Genomic DNA, 20,378 nt, shown 5'->3' on the forward strand with positions numbered 1-20,378 from the left:
TGATGAAAATCTAGACACAAAAACTTGCATCATTTTTATGAATTCAAGCATGTAAATATATGTATTAGGAATATTGTATTCTAGTATTTAGCAAATATTTAGTTTGGCATTGTTACAGAGATTATCATATAATTTAATCTGGATGCCATGTCTCTGAGGTGGATACTAAAATTATCTCAATTTTGAAAAGAAAAAAATGTTAAATAACAATTCCTTTGTCATTCAAAGTCACTCAATAAGTAAGTGAAGCTACTAACATCATTCTTGGAAGAGATCATAGAAAGACACATAGAAATAGTGAGAATGAGGAGGAAGTCAATTATTGGAGAGGTACAAGGAAGTGAAGGGACAATTGGCAACTCCCTTGGTTGATGTGTCTGGGGAATCATAAAAGAATAGGAGAAGAGTCCAACCATTTCTAAACTTCCAGGACGATGATTTTTGCTCATCAGAAGTCATGCTGTAACAAGCCACGTGAAAATGGATTTAAACTCCTTTAGTGGGTTTGAAAGCATTACAATACACTCAGTGCTGATATCTCCAGCAAATCTTTTTTCTGCAAAACCCTAAATAAACTCTAAGGTCATCTGGGGCCTGACTATATAAGGCTATTTCTTATCTCCTCTGCCAAAAACAAAGCAAATGGAAGAAGTTACCTTAGAAACGAGCACTTAATTCCCAAAGGAAGGTTAAAAGTTAGGTGGAAGGGAGCAGAAAAGTGCAGAGGTAGACTGGGGATTACCAAATTGGAGGTTAGTCACCTACTAATTATATGGTGTCACTGTAGAGGCTCCATTCCAAAGCTAAGGCTTTTTGTCTGACTAAAAGAAATCAAACCAAAGATATACAGAATATTTTGATTTTGTTTTTCTTTAAAAGCCAACTTAGTACAATTTTGTAATGTGTTTCCCAACTCAGAAATCACAATAGATAATGTTTTTTGTTACTGTTTTCAGACTCTAAACTGTATACTAGTATTAATCTTCATGATCACTAAACTTTCTATATCTGGTTACAAAAGCACCAGGCTGCATATGTACAACCAAACAATAGCCAGGGAAGGACAAAAGTTCATTCATAAGATCATGTCAGAGCTGCAACAGAATACAGAAGCTATTTTTTCCCATTTAAATGGGAATGAAACACATACCATAGATTATTCTCATTGTCTTGTGGTGTCACAAGGGTAGTTAGTGACAATTGCAACTCATAATTCTTGCCTTCATTCCTGTTGATAAACATCCATTCAGAACATCCAGTGGGAAAGATTTTACTTGAACATGAATATTTATACAGGAGTCAACAGATTTCTACTTGATTTGGAACCAATTCCATTTAAAACACATATTTCTAAGCCTTTTAATATTTGATATTAATATGAAATCAATAAATTGGCAATACAATTAACACATTGATTTCATTAAGTTATTATTAAAGTATCTTTGATAGTATTAATAATAATAACAATAACATATTTTCAGTACTATTTTTTAAAAAGCCATGTTTTATCTTTCAGGCATGAGTTGGAAAGAGGCAATTAGTCCACTCTGATTTGGTTTAAATTCCTTTCTTATTTGCTTGACCAAAGACGTTTCAAGGAAAGGGTTTCCAGGAAATTGGTGTGAAGAGGGAGCAGGCTGGAAGGAGGTGGTAGGCCCCGTAGGGTAGGCCTCCAGAACTCCTTAAAGAATTTGAATGTTATCCTATTCCTGATACTCAACACATTTTGTGTGGTTTTGTTTGTTTTATTGTTTATTTACATTGATTTGTGCTCAATTTATAAACAGATTAAATGTCAAGTTGCTTTTTCAGGGGCTTCAGCTTTTCCTCATGATAACATAAGGAAATTGGTTTAGATAACTGCTTAGATCCCTTCTAGTGTTGAGACTATACCGTCTATCTCATCCTTTTAGTCTCTTGTTTGTGGAATTAAGGTTTTTTTTTTTTAAGCTAAGCTTTACTAACTTTATAAATCTCTCTCTCAGCTCAATATAAAAGCAGAGTCTGGTGAAAGCCTAGATAATTATAGTTTAAAGGAGTAATACTTCCCTTTCCTCATTTCAGTGGAGGAGATGGTGGGGTTGTTAAGGAATGACGTAGCGGCAGTTGAATTACAAGTTAGGTGTATGTGGGGATAAAGCCAAATTATATATTAGTGAAGCATGGTTCTTATAAAATGTTATTACGCTAATCCTTTTTTCTTTGACTGTCCTGATTGCAGTGAACTCTGATTCAGGGATGAGGCTTTGTCCTGTCATCTCTTCTCTCACTTCTCACTTCTCTCATTCTCACTTCTTGTTGTGCTGAAATTTTGTCTTGCAATCTGGTCAGCTCTTCCCTTCCAGTTTCTTGTTCTCACCTGTGGCCCTCCTCCATTTGCGGACTTTGCTGCACAATTCATATCTTTGATCTACTGTCTTACAGAATGATTTTTTTTCTTTATTATATCATCACCAAGCTTAGCTTCCCACCCTCTTTAAGATTAGTTTAATCTTTTGCATTTTCCTTGGTAAAATTGGGGAAAGCTTTCTATCTGTCGAAACTTACTTGGAAACTGCAAAAATTTCTTGGTCATCTTCCTATGGTTGTACATAGGTAGAAGAAACCAGCAAGACACACAAGGCTTGTAACATGAAAGGGCAGTTTCCCTCTTTTCTTTCTCTCTCCTGCTGCCTCTCTCATTCCCTCCCTTTTTTTTTTCCTCCCCACCTAGAAAGGATCTAAGGCAGCTTTAAAAAGAAATACAACAAGAAACATGACCAGATCAAGTCAAAGTAAAATTCTGTGTTGTGAGTACATCAAGACAGAGGGAGAACAAGAGAAAGAAATCAGAAATGAGGAGACTTTCAAAATAAATGTCAGATTCTTCCTTCATGTTTGTAAGCTTTATAACAGGCAAGTCACAAACTTGGCTCTAAACAGTCTAGCAGCTTGTACTAAGAGGGCAACCTAACTCGCTGTATCCAAAAGATGGAAATAAGCAGCACCAAGGTAAAGGACAACGTTTCTCCGGCTGATAATCGAGGATTCTAGCATGAATCCTCTCGAAGACCTACTATGTAAGGTATTCTCGGTGATAGCCTTCCAAAAACAAGCACATAGAGATTTCTTAGCGGCCTGTGATTTGGGGCTTAATGCATGCCAAAACTAATTCAGTAAAAGTAATTTTAGAGGCCTATTGTGTGCTCGGTGCTGTCTTGCAACTCTGTGCTGGGTTAATCAATGCAGGGATAGATTTGAGTCTCTGGAGAGGAGCAGAGTGCTTTCTGTGGTTCATTAGTCACAAGAGAGGCTGGCAAGGTGCATGAGAGGAAGGTTTTCATGACCAAACTAATTTGTATTTGCAAAATGTCTTTGAACATTAAAAACACACTTTAGCATTAAGCCTTTGAAATGTCCCGCAGTCAAGAAACATTGTCACCTTTAACATGTTTTTCCCCAGAACTCTTTACACATAGAACTGGTGTCATTGATGTCTCCTAGTTCCTAATGTGGACTACTTCACAATGTTTAAGGAACAGCTTGCTGTTTAAAACATTAATTTGATTAGCAAACACACTGTTTGTTTTATTAAACATATTAAACATTGTAGCAGTTCAAGGTTCTTAAACAGTCATGATGGGCATTGAGTTAAATTGATTTAAATGTCACTAAGAACTATAATAACATCTTACTTTGGGTCAAATAAAAGCTCTTTCTTTTGGAATACAAGAAAATGTCCATTTTTATATTTTTAAATGACTATTTAAAATACTACTGACATAAATTTGACTATTTATTTAGTTTTTCAAATATACTGACCATAATTTAAAAAAAAAAAAAACAACTTTCAACTGCTGGTGGTTGACATTTTTTAAGTAAAGAGTGTCTCTCTCTTTTTTCTTTTTGGTCTTAACTAAACTGGTTAATCATGTTTACATATCATGGGGCTACACCATTATTAAACATGGAAGACAAACATTTCTTGGGTATGCACCAGACAATCTTTGAAAGAGCCTTATGTATTTAATCTCTAAGTAGAAGTGAATAAGTAATAATAAAGTCTATCTTAGTTTCCTTTTTCAGTTTAAAGAGACAGGATATTAATGAAAGATACTTAAAGAAACACTGTTGCAAGCCTTCTGGTTCTATTATTATATGAGATCCATTCTCCCCAGAACTACATTTCCCCAAGTAAACAAATAAACAAGCATCAATGAATACATTACGGATGAGTCAGAAGTTCTCCCCAAAAGGTTTTTTTAAACAGCGACTTTGCATAGTTGGTTCTTTTCCATTCTCATTCTTTAGTTATACAATGCAGATTCTAGCCTATCTTCATTTTTTGAACCCGCATGACCATTAAATTTCCTTACTAGGCAAAGAGAAACAAATCCACCTTTACTCTGTTTAACTTGGCTGGTTGGGATTTTTACACAATTTTAAAGGTTTATAAACAAAATATTTCAATTGAATGGGATCCTATCCCATAATATTATATGCAGAGACTAAAGGTTAGAGATGGAAAGGATTTTCCTGAGATCACAAGTTAGTGGTAAAAATGAGAACAAAGCCTGGATGATCTTATTCCTAAGCCAATCATTTTCCAATGAAAACATTCTGATAATCCATAGGCATCTCCATAGATAAATCATATTTTTGGTTGATATAAGTTTTTAAAAGTATGAGGTCATACAGTTTATAAATATTTATTGACCACTCACTATTACTGAGTCAGAATATTCTAAAATTTGAAGTGACTCTGGTATTTGGGGAAAACTCACCCACATACAGGCCACTTGTTGAAATGAGAAAATACACAGTATGCATTACTATCACAATCATCATCTTTGGTTCTCTTATTTTTCTCTAAAGCCCACCTTACCACTATATTATGTACTGGCCACATATAGATGCTGGTGACATTGAAATACTCATTTCTAGCTCAGACAACTGCCCTGAAGTCTAGCATCAAAATCCAATGACCAATGGCATGTCTCTCTTAAATTTCTCAGGCACTTTAAAGTTAGCAGGTAAAATTTGAATTTATCATCTTGAACCTTCAATTCTGTCCTTATTCTTGAATTCTTATAAGAATACCCACACCAAACCAGGACTGCCCTCAGCAAACCTACATTTCCTACCATGAAAATATGAGCCTTGGCCCGAATGCCTTCATGTCACACCCCAGTTCTCCTGCTCAGTCACCAAGGCCTAGAGCTGCTCCCTAATACCTCTTAGATCCATAACTTTATCTCCATCTTCCCTACAGAACTTCAGTTCAAACTCTTGCCAGTTCTGCTGTATTATAACAGACTTTTAGTTAATTCCCTACATTTGTTATCATTCTCGTTCAGATCACTAACCAATTTTTATATATTGCTTCAACAACGGACACTATCACCAAAGATCCTTACTTAGGGAAATGGTTGATTCCAAAGTCAAGTTGCTTAGTACAAGTTGCTGCCTGAGTTTACTACTATTAATACATTTTCTGTGCTTCCTCCTTCTTACATCAAATACCATGGGAGATAAGGAGGGGAATATGGCAGGTGTAGATTGACCCTTCTGGACATATAATTAAATAGGCTCATGAAACATGTGAGTGATCAACATTTGAGGATATTTGTAGCTATAGATACAAAGATATAGAAACAGCAGTATCTTCTGTCTTTCCCTTTTAAAAATACTTGTTTAGGCTTAAGAAAGGAGTGAAGTTACCATTGCACACAAATGTTAAGCAAATGAAGGTTTAAGAGCAAAAGTTTATGAAAAATGAATTTGTGTTACAATTACCACAAGAAGTTGTAAAATTGCATGAGCAGCAGTTTGTGTGTCCGCATGTGAGTTCATGTGTGATTATCTCATTTTCTCCCATATTTAACAAATACAGCTTTGAGTTATTGCCATATAAATACCCAAACTGCAGCTGACAGCTCTGATTTCTGAAAAATGGCACATGTACATTCTGGAGATTATAATAGAGATAAGTTGTTTTTGTTTTTAATCTCTTTACTGTCATTTTCCTCACAAACTCACTAATTTTATCTCCTCTAATTTATTTTCCACTATTTAAAAAGCCCATGCTTTCCTTTTACTTCACAGAAGTTGAAGAGTTGAATCAATGACACCTGCAGGGTGTATTAAGTACCCGGCAGCCAAAGAAACTGTACAATTCATAACCCTACCTTATGAGACAAGCACCTGGGATTACAAAAGGGGCATTTGTGCTTCAATCGATAGATAGACTTTCTATATTTTTTCAAGCAATACACCCTGCTGGAATAATTTGCATGGTTTTTATTCAAAAGAGGAATTCTAAAAAATTCATCAGCTGTCCTAATTTAGATAGTTACCTTTTATGCCCAGAATATCTCCCTTTCCTTCTACTCGATCCATTTCTAGTGTACTCTAAATAGTTCATCTATCTGGGAAGCCCCCCAAGCCTCACACTACATTATGTACGAGAAAGCATGTAAGTATATAGAAAGGAACCACAGAAGCAAAATAGATGCACGCTTTCATAAGATTTCAGATTCGATCAAAGAAAATAAACCAACAGCCTCATTTTATAGATTAAGAAACCAGTTTTGTCCCAGGAAGGTAATTCAGACTTAGGTTACATAGCAGTTAAAAAGGCAAGTTGGTATCAGTTTCCAAGATTATTATTCCATCAATAGGGCACTGGGGACAGGAAAGGGGATGAGAGCTCTTGCATTAAGTTACATGCACAGATCTAATTTTTTTTTAGAAAAAAGATTTTTATTTATTTATCCATACAAGAACTGGGTTGTAGTCCAGAGGTGTGGGGGGTGAGAGGATTCATTAGAGTCAGGAGCAGAACAGGTGGATCTACTGAAATACACTGCTGAGGGGAGCAGCAGGTGAGACAAGAGAGGTCTGCTGTGCCACATGGGTTAGCTCCCTGGCTGGGATCAAACTCATGCCACAGTGGCTGGCAGCAGCTTGATATTGCTGATACTTAACCCCTGTGCCACCAGGGAGGCCCCAGATATAATATTTAAAAAACTTCCATTCCCAACATGGTTAAGGTTAAACACTTTGGAACTGAGAAGAATAGTTCTATAAGATCTGGAAATATATATAAGTATAGCAAGCGATAATCATTTAGCATGATTGTCTGTTCCATTAGTTTATTCCATTGCTTGCCATTTCTCACTAGAGGAATTAAACCACCAGACATAATTAGCACATCAACTAGGCTACATGTGGTTTCACACATTTGTATCAACCAGGACCACTGCCTTGTTACCTTGCTCCTTTTTGCCTCTGTTCCTTTCTCCCTCCTTCCTTCTTTCATTTCTTTTATTGTCTTTCCCTTTCTATTTCCCTTCTTTCCTCATATATCTATTAGCGTCTTCTAAGTGCCAGGCATTTTATAGATTAGAAACTCACAATCTTTATCTGAAAGGAGTACCACGTCTGGTGGAGGAAGGTAGATATTTGAATGCACCATTAGAAGGGCCATACAATGTCATAAGTGCTTAAGAGTCTTGTAAACAGTGTTGTGGGTACCGAGTGGGGGGCAGTCCTATAATGGAATTGGGTGAAAGGCCAAGAGAGGGTAGAAATGGTCAGGAAAAGCTTCAGAGATTTTAACAGAAGAAGCTAGGAACACATGGTCTAGAAGAATCTACACTTTTGAGTGTCTGTCATGAAGATTGTTCTAGGCACTGGAGTATATCTCTTGCTATACTTATATATATTTCCAGATCTTATAGAACTATTCTTCTCAGTTCCAAAGTTAACCATGTTGGGAATGGAAGTTTTTTAAATATTAGATCTGGGGCCTCTCTCAGTGTGCCTAGGACTTGCTCGATTTTAAAACTGAAAGTCCCATCTTAGGAACTCCCTCAGTTTGAACAAGCCAGCATGAGTGGCCCCCCAATTAGAGGCAGAGTAGCAAAAAAGACCAGTATGGTTTCTTTACAGTCAAGGAGGGGGTACACTCATTAAATACATAATTTAAAAAATATGTGTCTTCTTTTTGGGGGGTGGGGGGCGGGAGGGGAGGGATGGGGGTCAGAATGGGGGGGTTGCAATTGTATGGGGAATATAAAAATAAAATTTATTATTAAAAATAAATAAATAAATAAATAAAAAATGTGTCTTATTCAGTTATATTTGATTTTATTTATAATTTTATCATATTTGGTTTTCTCATATATAGTATTTTATTTAGTTGGAAATCCAACAAGGAAAAATAGTCCCATAGATCAAGGAAAACTCTAAAGAATGTTTAGCTGAGATCTTAAGGGTAAGTGGGCAATAATCAAGCAATGAGGAGCCATGGAGCAATGGCCCAAGAGTGGGATAGGGAAGCAAAGACGATACTGTCCCCACTTCTTACCCTAATTTGCATGAAAATTAAAAGAAGCAACATCTTCACTTGAGAGTGTTGTGGGAAAGGTGGGGCCCTCTGAGAATAGCTAGGTTTCAGGTAAGACAGGTGACTGAGGAAGTTGAGCATAGAAGGCCATATAATTATTATGTTCCTAAAGCAGAAGCCACAGTGCTTAGGAGGCAAGGGAATAATAGGAATTTGTGTTTAAACAGTGTGGAGGGGACAGCTTGGCTCAATAAAGGGGCTTTTCATGAGTAGTAACGTGTAAATCCAGAAATGAGTGGAAGGTGGATTAATGCCCTCTTTGGTGTGTGGAGTAAGACTTGGTAGCAACATTAGTGGTTATGGTGTGCAACCAAGAGTCATTTCTCCAGTACTGCTCTCTTCTAGGGAGTAGTAATGAGTGTGGCAGGTGTGGTTGGGGAAGTGCTGAAGGTCATTCTCAACAGGGCAAGTTAATGAGTCACATAATCTCAAGTCTGAGGTAAGGGCATCACTACATCCATGCTTCCAAAATGGTGACTGGCTTCCAGCATGCCTCTCTTCTTCCCATAAGAAATGTTGAGTAGATCTCGAGTAGAAAGGGACTGTGAAAAATTCTAAATATCCTAATGCTCCCTTATATTTTACAGTATTGTAGGGGCAGGATAGGCAGAGAACAGGTTTTCTGATCCCGCAGACAGGTTAAGGAGAGTCTTGGAGCCCTCAGTGACTTTCTCAGGCTTTTATTGAGCTGTTACATGTAGAGCAGCAACCAGGTACACAGCAGGCAGGGGTGTCTGGGGGCCAGGAGGCCAGTAGGCCTCCAGGCCCAGACAAGTGTTCACTCTGGGCTTCTCAGGCCTCTTTTTGCCCCTTCTCTCTCCTGCCTCTCTCCTGCCTCTTCTCCTGCTGCTTCTCCTCCTTCTCTTGGTGACTATCTTAATATGCCTCCCATGACCCACAGAAGAAAATAAGATAGCTTGCAACAATGTAACAACTGCAGGTACCCCATCAGGCAGGGCAATCCTAATGGTGGGAGGGCAGAAAAGCCTGAAAAACCATTTACCCTACAAATATCTTGTCTGTCCCTTTGTACTTGTTACAAATAATAAAAGAATGAGTAAACGATCCACTGATTGTAAACTTTTCCACTTCCAGAGAGAAGAGGGAAAAAGTGCTTAGACACTGTCTCTGGTTCTTGTGGAGCTAATTTGAGCCCAACATTTCTGGATGTTCAAATTAACTCTTCATGGCGGTGATCTTAATTAAGTATACCTCAATCTTCGGTTATCCATCTCTAGCCTAACAATAATTACTTTGTTCCTATGGTCACAGTTTTGCAAATTTTGTTTTGATAGATAATAACCATTACTGCAATTTATTCAGTCTTGCTTTGTCCATCCATTTCTTTCAGTATTGGCCTTCATATTTATAAATGTTTTTTTCCTTAGCTGAGTTTCTCAGGTCATGGATGATAAAGCTGGCACTTAACTTTCTTTTCATGTAACCTCTAAAAACGTCATTGCATTCGAAAGTTCACCTTAAGAAGTGCCCTTTTGCAGGAACTTAGAAAAAACAAAACACACATGCCAAGAGTCAAAGATTATTTTTGATAATTCCATTTGCTATTTTCTACCTTCCTCCTGCAAAATGGCCAGGCATAGATTGCTTCCTGTTATTGGAGGGCTGTGGTATCTAGAAAACTACTCAGATCCTAGCCATGGACTAAAAGTTAAAACGAAGAAATAAAAAGCAATGAATTTGTGCTTTCCTGGGCTGTGCAACCACACTCCGCATTGTGTTTACCCCTGAGGGTAAAATGGTTCAGCAGATCAGCCTGCATCACAAGGATGTCTAAGCCCAAATTCCTCCTGGCTTTATTTATGTAATGTTCTCTCCTTGGCCTCATCACAGAGGTTAAAGGGCTACAAATACTATCTAGAAACCACAATCAAGGGTTTCTGCCTTAGTGGCTTACTCCATTTACTTTTAATTCTTAAAAAACTTTACTGTTCTGTATGCCTCGTCTGGGTGGCCTCATTCCTGTACAATGAAGGGTCCAATCTTGAGAAAGGGAAGGCCTGGGCAAAGCTTTCTAGGTCTGTAAGGCCATCCTTATTCCCTGTTCTAGATGTTTTTTAAATTTAACATTCCAGTATCTTCAACAGTGACAAATCATTACAACTCAGAGGAGAATTATCAGTTGCTTTTGTTTCATACATATCAAACAAATTATATATAATTGTATACACACACATATATACATACAAACAAAAATATGCCTATTTATAAAATTGGTTTTTGTGGCCATTAAACTTCAGGTCTCATGCTCTATTGTCTGTTTTGTAAATAGCAAATGCAATTAGTGCTGTGTATGATAAAGCCTGGAAAGATAAAGCCTGGAACCAAGATTCCTGGAACTCACTGAGATCTCCTTTTCTACAAAAACCTTCCGCTCCTTGAACAGTCCTGTAGAATTGCATATACGCTTCTCTTAGAGAAACTGACACTGCTCAGAAAAATTGAAAACTAATTTCCCAGAGTTGCCTGCAGAACCACTGATAAGCCTAAGAAAATATGGTTCATTACCTAATCATCAATGCCTCAATTTTAGCAAAAACAAAACAATACAATCCACCTTGCTGTTGTTATCCAATTTGGTTCCCCACCTTATTTATAATAACTAGCTCTAAGTGAATTTTGAGTGTTTCCAAAATACCAAATTCTCCTCTGAGTTGTAATGATTTGTCACTGTTGAAAATACTGAAATGTTAAATTTAAAAAACAACTAATTGGAGTCAGAATTTGAGTCTCAGTTCTTACACTTAGAATGCTGACTTTGTGAATGTTGTTTCTTTCTTTGTGTCTCTGCTTCTTCATTTGGCAAACAGGGTTAATACTGATCTTTTCAATTGTGTAAGCCACTGTCACATGTGCTCCCTGCACACCCACCACGATCACTTGGGGTTCTTCTGAGGATTGTGCACCTACTCCATGCATGAAAGGGGTTATATAATCGACAGGCCCTGGAAACAAATGAAAAAGATGTTCTGGAAATGTTTTGATCATTAGCAGCTTCACCTGAGTAAATATTTGGCTTACCAAGGTGCCTGGAACTCAGAGAGTATTTATCAAATGGATACATTTACCAAGCAGGAAAAAAATCAATAGTTTTATTCATGCTCTGGTAAAATATGTGACTAAATGAATGAGTGATACTGCTTACTGGTAAAATACACATTTTTTATATTCTTATTTTTTAACGACATTATTTAACACTTGAACTTCATACCTCAAGAAAGGTTATAATTCAGGTTTTATTTCCTAGAGATAAAAATTCTGATTAACAATCTCCTAAAGGAACTAAATGATCCCTTTTTTCTAGACTGGTTATTAAATCTGGGCTCCATTTGAGGATATAAAGCTATTCTTTCTTTTACTTCATTAATCACTTTATCAAGTAACTTAGTGAGGTGGGTGCTGGGCAGATCCTGAAGGAATCTTTCTCCTAGTATTTGTTAGGCTCAGTTTTTTGCGCTACAGTTTTCCAAAACCCAAATGCTCCTGGTGGGAAGATAATCAGCTCTGGACAACACATGTACCAATTATTTTTGCAATAATAGGATCATCTTGCTGACAGGCCAGATGGAAAGGCCAGACAGGCTAAACAATAAGGAAGTTAACTGGATAACCAAGGCTGCATCAGAACAGCTTCTGACAAAGGACTCATGGCCACTGTGATTCAGGATAACTACCTACTGTTAAGTCTCAATTTTAATAATAGTATAATAAATATTGATAAATAATAGTATTGATACTTTAATATACATATTAAAAAATTTATATAGTGCTATGGACATTTTATTTTCTATATAAAATGGATTCAGAGACTCATGAGGAGAGTGGGCCAGTGTAAAATGTCAGGTGTCCTAATTCCCACTCCAGAGCACATTCAAACCTATATAATATTATTCTTCTGGATACTCATTTCCCCGTTAAAATTTCACAAACTTCTCCTTAGGATTTAGTAGAAAAGGAAAAAGTGATAATTTCATTCCTTAATCTGATTTTGTTTGCAGATTAAGGAATAAACTCAATTTTAATCTGAAGTTTACTTAATTAGCAAATTTGTGGACATCAAGAAGAAGTCATTGTTTTTTTTTTTAAGATTTATTTATTTATGCATACAAGAGCTGGGGTACAGGCCAGGGGTGTGGGGTGTGAAAGGATTCACCAGAGACAGAGTGGGGAACAGAACAGGCAGATTGACTGAAATACACTGCTGAGGGAAGCAGTGGGCGAGGCACTAGAGATCTGCTGCGCCATATGGGTAGCTCCCTGGTTGACCAGGGATCGAGCTCGTGCTACAGAGGCTGTGGATTACTTCATAGTGCAGTGCTTAACCCCTTGTGCCACCAGGGAGCCCAGAAGTAATTGCTATTGATTGAATTTTTGTTACAATAACATCTCCATAAGAAGTAAATGGGGGCCTCCTCAGTGGTGCAGCGGTTGAGCGCTGGGTTGCGAAGCTGCCCGCAGCCTCTGCAGCACCAGTTCGATCCCCAGCCACAGGGTCAGGGTCCCACATGGTATGCAGACCTCTCCTGCTGCCCACTGCTCCCCCCAGCAGTGTATTTCATCAGTCTGCCTGTTCGGCTCCCCACTCTGACTCTTGTGAACTCTCTCACCCTCCCGCACTTCTGACTATACCCAGTGCTTGTATAAATTTTTTTTTTTTAAAAAAAGAAGTAAATGGGCACTATTTTTCCATTTACATGACAAGTCCCATGATGCCATGCAGGCGAACTTCTGGGTACCAGGGGCTGTGCTGAGTGACCCACAGATAGCATGGAAAGCAGGTGGGCTTGCTTCTGCTGCCTGCCTTGCTCCCCCGTACTACTGGGAAGGAGACATGTGGAGCAGAAACATGTAGAAAATGTGGAGAGGCTGCTGTCCTGGTCCTTGGCAGAGACAGTAGCAATCCTTATCCTGACTACACAGTGATCGTTTGGTACATTTTGAATTCTGACTTGCTCCCATTGTCCCACTCTCTAGGACCAGCCTATTCCCCTTCTTTTGGTTCTCTATCAAAAGTTGTCTTAGATTTGTGGCAAGCTTTAGTGCTTCAGCTACCCTGCTGTGGGCTATTTCACTGGCCATTTTCCCACAAAAGGTAGATAATTTGGGGAGTTTTGCTGGGCTCTGTTCTCTCTCTGTACATGAATTCTATTAAAGATCTTTCACACTAAGATTTTGCTTCATTTGTTTTCATGCGGAAGATGGCAGGACTCCATTTTATTTTTTTTAAGATTTATTTATTTATGCCTACAAGAACTGGGGTAGAGGCCAGAGGTGGGAGGGTGAGAGGATTCACCAGAGACAGAGTGGGGAGTAGAACAGGCATACTGATTGAAATACACTGCTGAGGGGAGCAACGGGCAAGACAGGAGAGGTCTGCTGTGCCATGTGGGTCACCTTCCTGGCCAAGAATCAAACTTGTGCTGCAGTGGCTGCAGACAGATTCATGGTGCTGCGACTTAACCCTTGCAGCAGCAGGGAGACCCCAGGATTCCATTTTAGAGCATGTACCTCTAAGTTTGGTGTCCCTGGATGCCCCTTGGTAGCACACTAACATGATAGAGTGTAGAATGCTTAATTTATATAGGACTAATTCATAATAACAATAGACCTCTTGATGCATATGGTAAACATTTTCTTTAATCAGGTAACAAAGTTTTAGAGGCACCTCTGAGAATCTGTGTGATCGATTTGTCCCAAATGAATTCAGTAGGATTAAGAATGGATGCACATAAGGATGTTTTTTATCTCCAGCTTTTCATCTAATTAGCTTTAAAAAGTCAGTGGCAACATACCTAAGCTAGCACCATATGTGTAGGTATGTGATTAAGAGCACAGCAAGCTAATGTAGGAGTTGCTTGAAGACTGACTTTGTTAGGGACTTCGAGCCTTGGTCCACTTCTAAAGCATGCTCAGAAGATAAATAAAAACTACAGGCTTTTCATTCAAATGCAGGGGCTTTGATGTGATTTGCAAAGCAGTTAGCATACTACTGAGACACAGGGCAAGCTAGGAATTATGCAGTTTTAGGGACAGTGCAGGAGGGGACCTCTGAAGAATTTAGGGAGGCTTCAGAAATAAGGACAACCAAGGGAATGTAACCAATTCCACTAGGAAAAACAAACATCTTAGGACCAAGGACAACATTGTTAAAGTTTCAGGTGGTAAAGGGAGGCAGAGATTGGAGAAATGGAGAGTGGTTTAATTTATGGACACATTAGAAGGGCAGCTGTTTAACTTCAATGCAGGGATGCCCATCCAGAGGACTGGGCCATAAAGATAAAGAAGTGACAAATGGGGAAAGAGAAAGCTGTTAGATAAGGAATGTGAAGATCCCCCACTCAGTAGCAAATTAAGTGAGACAGACGAGAACTAACCAATCACAAAGAGACTGGTGGAGCTTTAGAATAATTAGGGAAAGAAGGTATATATTCCCTGGGACACGACTCCACTTTGGCTTCCTTGCCCCTCCCAGGCCTGGTTTCATGGCCTGGGAGTCCCACTTTATTTCTGCTCTTTTTCTCCTCAATAAACTTTTTCTTTCTATAAACAAACCTGCCTCTTCTCGCTTGCTTGCCTGAGCGTCTGCGAAGTTCCTGCTGAGGCTTTGTGAGACACCAACCCGTAGGGGTCTAGCGGCTGGGGCTCAGCATTGCCCCTGCAGCCTGGGATCTGTTCCTGGCTGGGAGACGAGGCCTGACAATTCCGGTATCACTACCTATCATGTAGTTGTCATTCAGTAAATAAAAATTCTTAGAGCTATACAAATAAGAGTGATTACATGCTGACCAATGTATTCTCACTATCAGTCCTACTAGGAAGGAAATGTAAATATCTCAGTGACCTACATGCTGAGGTAGTTGAGAATCCAAAGGAATGAGTCCTATATCTGAATCTTGTATCAGATGTCATCATGCAGGCTGAACATGGGCAATGAATGGACCCTGTTATAAACAGCTCTGACCTTCTTTAGTAGTAAGTGTTATACATTCCTGACAACAAGAACTAAATCTGTGTACAGAGGATGTTACATTCCAACCTAAGGACAAATGAAGTCAATTCTGAGGAATGTGATGCAAATCTTCCAAAAAGTTTTGCCTGAGGGACTAAGCAGCCTGCTGGGTGACTTCTTCAGAAAGGAAGAGATAGTCAGATGAAGACATTTGACCTAATTGCAAAGTCTCAGTCAGGAAGTGATCCCTGGGGGAGAACAGTATGGTATTTATCATTTAATGCAACTTGAATGCATTGAATATGAGAATTTAAAGTAATTGGAAAGAGCTGATGACCCATATTGCCTGAATTTAAATCGTGGCTTTATTGCTTACTGTCTGGCTCATCTTGGGCAAGTTACCAGTATTTGATTTCTATTGCTATGCAAATTACAGCAACTTTATCACCTTAACACAAACAGCTTCTTATGCACTCTCGTTTCTGTAGGTCAGAAGTCCAGCAAGGCCTGGGTTCTCTGCTCTCTGGCATCTCCCAAGGCTGAGGTCAAGGTATCAGGTGGGTTGAGTTTATCTGGAGGTTCTAGGGAAGAATTTACTTACGAGAGCATTCATGTATTTGGCAGAATCCTATCTCTTGTCACAGGATGTATGTCTGACTTTCCGTTTTATTCCTGTCAGTCTCAGGCATTGTCTTTTCTTAGAGGCCACCTGCATTCCTTGCCATATATCCCTCTTCACATTCCAAACCAGCTGAATCTGTGTCTGAAACAATTCATCTGGACGTAAAATCTCTTTTTCTTTTGGGCATGTGTGCTGGGCTTTCCTGGGGCACAATGGAGGTCAGCTCGGGCCTGGCTGTAGTGATGGTGGAATGGCTGGAGGAGGGTGGGGCAGTATTCCCCGGGAGCAAAATAGTAGGGCGCAAAGGGAGCCCCTGTTTCAGGAAACGGGCTCCTCCCACCTTGGGCTCCTCCTCCACCAGTTCCATACTTGTCAATGGTCACTGGTCACCATGTAGTATTGACTGGCCAGACAGTGCAAGGAGATCTAGACTCAAAAGAGTAAATGTCAGTGAATAAAGCTAAGCCAACAAAGCCCCAGATTTCCCCCTATGATTGTGCTGGCCTAAAGAAATGAGGGTTGCTTGTTGGGGTTAAGTTTTTTTTCTCTTAATCAGTGGATTTGTCTTTGCTGGCACTAAAATCAAGCTGGGCACATGCTAGCTGGGTAAAATAGAAAAGACAGCTGGAAATGGGTTGAATATGGGTCAGCAAGAGGAAGTCAGCTCAGAATTTCAGTGGGGCCTTTATTAGTCCACAGAGAAGGCAAACTACATAATGAAGAATTAACAACAATATATTAAAATGTGTGGTTTGTGGTGGGAGGGCATGTCTCTTTCTTTGGAAAAACTTTACTGAGTACTACATAGCCTATTTGATAGTACTAAAAAACTTTTAAAGTTTATTCATTTGCATATTGGCTTTAATCAGAAAACAATTTAACTTCGATAACTGTTTCATTTGCTAACTCCTAACCCATTTTTGAAAATTTAAGTTTTGCTAATTTACACTTTAAAGCATTAATGATCTAATCTTTAATTATATTGTTTTCTTTTCTAGTAAAAGTTTAACTTTTAAGCATGCCTTTGGATGATAATAATCCCATTAAGGTTCATAAAGTACTTTTAATCATTATCTTTGAAGCACTTTCTTGAAAAGTACATTTCCTGGCAAATTATAGTTGATTTTGGATGCTTTGGCTGCCCAACATACTGTTGAAGAAGTTGCATAAATCCAGGCCCATGCACACTTTCAGTTCTCACAGTAAACTTAAAACCTAAGGCAATCGTTTTATGTTCTTTTCCATATTTAAATTGGTTTTCCCATTGTGCCAGCTTGATGGACTTCCTATCTTAGTGTTCAATGCAGATGTGAATTATTTAAAGAACAAAGTAGGAGACTGATCAAGTGAAAAAGTATGCTACAGGATGCAGAGATCTCAACCTGCAATCCAAAGCTAGGGGAAGCTTGGGCAGAGGGTAAAAAAACCTAAGTGATTCTGTTATAGGACAGGGAGAGGGGCAGCCCAAACCCCGCAAACCTGCCTATTCTACATGGGTTCTGCCATCCGCCGCATCAACACAAAACATATGACACTTTAATGGGAGTAGCCAGTGCCATAGGGAAGCCCAATTTCCCCATGGGGCTGACTAACCACAGATGGCTCTGTCCTAAATCTTCGTGGTCGCCAAATCTGTTATAGGACAGGGAGAGGGGCAGCCCAAACCCCGCAAACCTGCCTATTCTACATGGGTTCTGCCATCCGCCGCATCAACACAAAACATATGACACTTTAATGGGAAGGATCTTTAATAAAAACTAGGAAACAATACAGGTGAGGCAAAGAGTCTAGTTTCTAGATGAAGCACCCAAAGTTACCCATTCCCTTGTGGGTAAAACTCCATCCATATGGGGTCGGCCCAGAGCAAGGCCCCAAAGCCTGCCACAAGTCTAAAACATCTTCCAGTGGGGACCCACAGAAAAGGGTCACAAACAACCGGACAAGCCCGGAAGGAAAAGAGCAAAATCAACATCCAGATAAAAGCTGCCATTGTCACCTCCCCACGGGTCTCACCCACATCTGTGTCACCCAGTCCACGACCAAAAGACAAGCTCAGTTTCTTCACATGTCTCTAGGCTCCATGTGCCTCCTCCAGGTCTCCTGGCTCCATCCTGCTTCCTTCCTCAGTCTCTTCTGCAGCTTCTCCTCTTGCTGCTCAGCTCCACCCTTCCTTGGGTGGGGCAGGGAACCTGGAACCTCCCCCTTTCCTGGGGACCACCCTGTTACAATTCCTGAATTAGAAAACAGGATCCAGCACTCTTGCTTTCTAGCCACAAGACAGCAAATAGGAAAACAACGGTTTCCGTTTCTTCTTTTAGCAGTGTCTTTTCCATCTAAGAGCTTATCAAAACAGTTCTCAGATGAAGTAGAGAGAAATAGGGTATGTCACTCATTCTAACAATTATATTCTCCAATCCATGTTGGTCCTCTAGTTGTGAACTATGCATATTTTCTAAATTATGTGGAAAAGTTGGCCAGAATGGTTTTTAAGATATTAACTTATTCTTAGAGAATTAACTTAGTTTGGTTAAATTCATTGTTCTTGGGATTTTTAAATATATTTATCCAAGAAGAAATTTTAAATGTTTTTAAAATGAACACAGCAGGAAAGGGGTGTCATCTGCTCCTTGCTCAAGCACAGAAACCAGTCCTTTATCAGGGTTACAGAGAAGCAGGCTGAAACTTACTGGATTCTGAGCTCAGCTACCTTTTCCAAAACTATCTCTAGTTTTAAAAAATAGCCTATGACTTTGTAGAAAATGAATTTGTGATCTGAATTGCTGGATATCTAATTTTTATTTTAGATTTTAAAAAAATTTTTAAAGATTTTTTTTATATTCCCCATACATTTGCACCCCCCTTATTTTGACCCCAAACCCTCCTCTCCCCGCCCCTCCCCCCTAGTGTGTCTCTGGTTTATAGTTGCTTGTTGATTTTCATATCTAATTTAACTATTCCAGATTTTTTTTTTCTTTTAAAAAATGCAAAACTGCCTGAGAATGTTGAAGTCCAGGCAAGAAAAGGCCAATGCTATTTTGGGCTGTCTCTAAAGACTATCATAGAGCAGGGAGGGAGGAGAATGGAGGTAGATGCATCTGGAAGGCTATTTTCAGTCTTCTGGGTCCCAGAAAAACTATGGAAAACTGGAAAGATACCAGAAGTGTGAAAGAAATGATTAATGAATCAAATTGTGGCAGAAGATATAAAAATGAGTGTTCAGGGTGTAATTGAGAACTTGAAAATCATTGAGAGACAAGGACAGGCAGGGAGGAAACCCTCATTATGTCAGTCCTCCGGGACACTACACATTTTAAATGAATGAGAGCTGAAATCAGGTACAAAAGATACCAGTCATATTGCTTCTGGATCCCAACAAGGCCTTGAGGCCTGTGGATTAAATATTCTGGAGACAGATCAGTGGCTCTCAGCCCTGACTGCAAATTAGCTTCCCAAAGGAACTTTTAAAAAAAACCCATGTCCAGGTCTTATCCACAGAAGTGATACAGTTAACAAGTTCGTCTTTCCCCATTTCTTGCAATTCCCCTTATCTAGCATTGGCAGGATTGATGGCTTCTCTTTCCTATTTGTTGCAGCTTCCCTTCCCCTTGGAAAGAAAAACAAGCTGGTGCCAACCGGTTTCCCTGCAGACCCTTCCTCCTCGCCCTAAGAAAAACAAGTTGGCGATCACCCTGTCTCTGTGCCTTGACACCTTCCCCTTCCCTTAAGATGAATGAGCTGACACCCATCCATCTCCCTGTTGAGCTGGCGCCCACTTGTCTCTGTTAACATAGACCAGGTCAATAATTTTTTTTCTTTTGACCACTCCAAACTTTTTCAAACACATTTAACATACAATAAAACTTTTAACTCCCAACATTGTAAATCTAAGACATATGTGCTTTAATTAAACCATTACATTTTTTTTTTTTTTTATAGAGGCATGCTTTATTTATTTGTTTGCTGGTTTCTTTTGTTTTGTTTTTGTTTATACATGCACTGGGTACAGTCAGAAGCGCGGGAGGGCGAGAGAATTCACCAGAGCCAGAGCGGGGAGCAGAGCAGGCAGAAGGACCGAAGTACACTGCTGAGGGGAGCAGCGGGCGGCAGGAGAGGTCTGCGCGCCATGTGGGACCCTCCTCCGGTGGCCGGGGAGCAGCCAGGGATCGAACCGGCGCCGCAGAGGCCGCGCGCAGCTTCGCAACCCAGCGCTCAACCGCTGCGCCACCGGGGAGGCCCAAACCATTACATTTTGAACTAGTTTTTGTTTACCAAAAATTTTAGATCGTGATCTCAAAATTTGGGGTTTTTTTCTATTAGAATTTATATAGGCGCCATTTATAATGATTTCTAACACAGCAACCCTCCAGAGACAAAAAAAAAAACCACAAAGGCAAAGACAT

General features: G+C 39.4%; 1 protein-coding gene across 3 annotated transcripts in view; it reads right to left on the bottom strand.

Moving 5' to 3' along the window:
* The window catches only part of CA2 (carbonic anhydrase 2), a 183,973-nt gene that overhangs the window by 19,981 nt on the left and 143,614 nt on the right, over window positions 1-20,378 (bottom strand). The window contains exon 10 of one of the 3 annotated variants that reach the window (XM_054692127.1): window positions 1,100-1,228. The exons of the other annotated variants lie outside the window; for them this stretch is intronic. Within the exon in view, the coding sequence (XP_054548102.1) occupies window positions 1,114-1,228 (115 nt within the window). The 3' untranslated portion in view covers window positions 1,100-1,113. Of the gene's footprint in view, window positions 1-1,099; window positions 1,229-20,378 lie in introns of those variants that run through there. 3 annotated transcript variants of the gene reach the window in all.

This window comes from Talpa occidentalis, unplaced genomic scaffold, assembly GCF_014898055.3.
Source record: "Talpa occidentalis isolate TD23 unplaced genomic scaffold, MPIMG_talOcc4v2.1, whole genome shotgun sequence".
Lineage (NCBI taxonomy): Eukaryota > Metazoa > Chordata > Mammalia > Eulipotyphla > Talpidae > Talpa > Talpa occidentalis.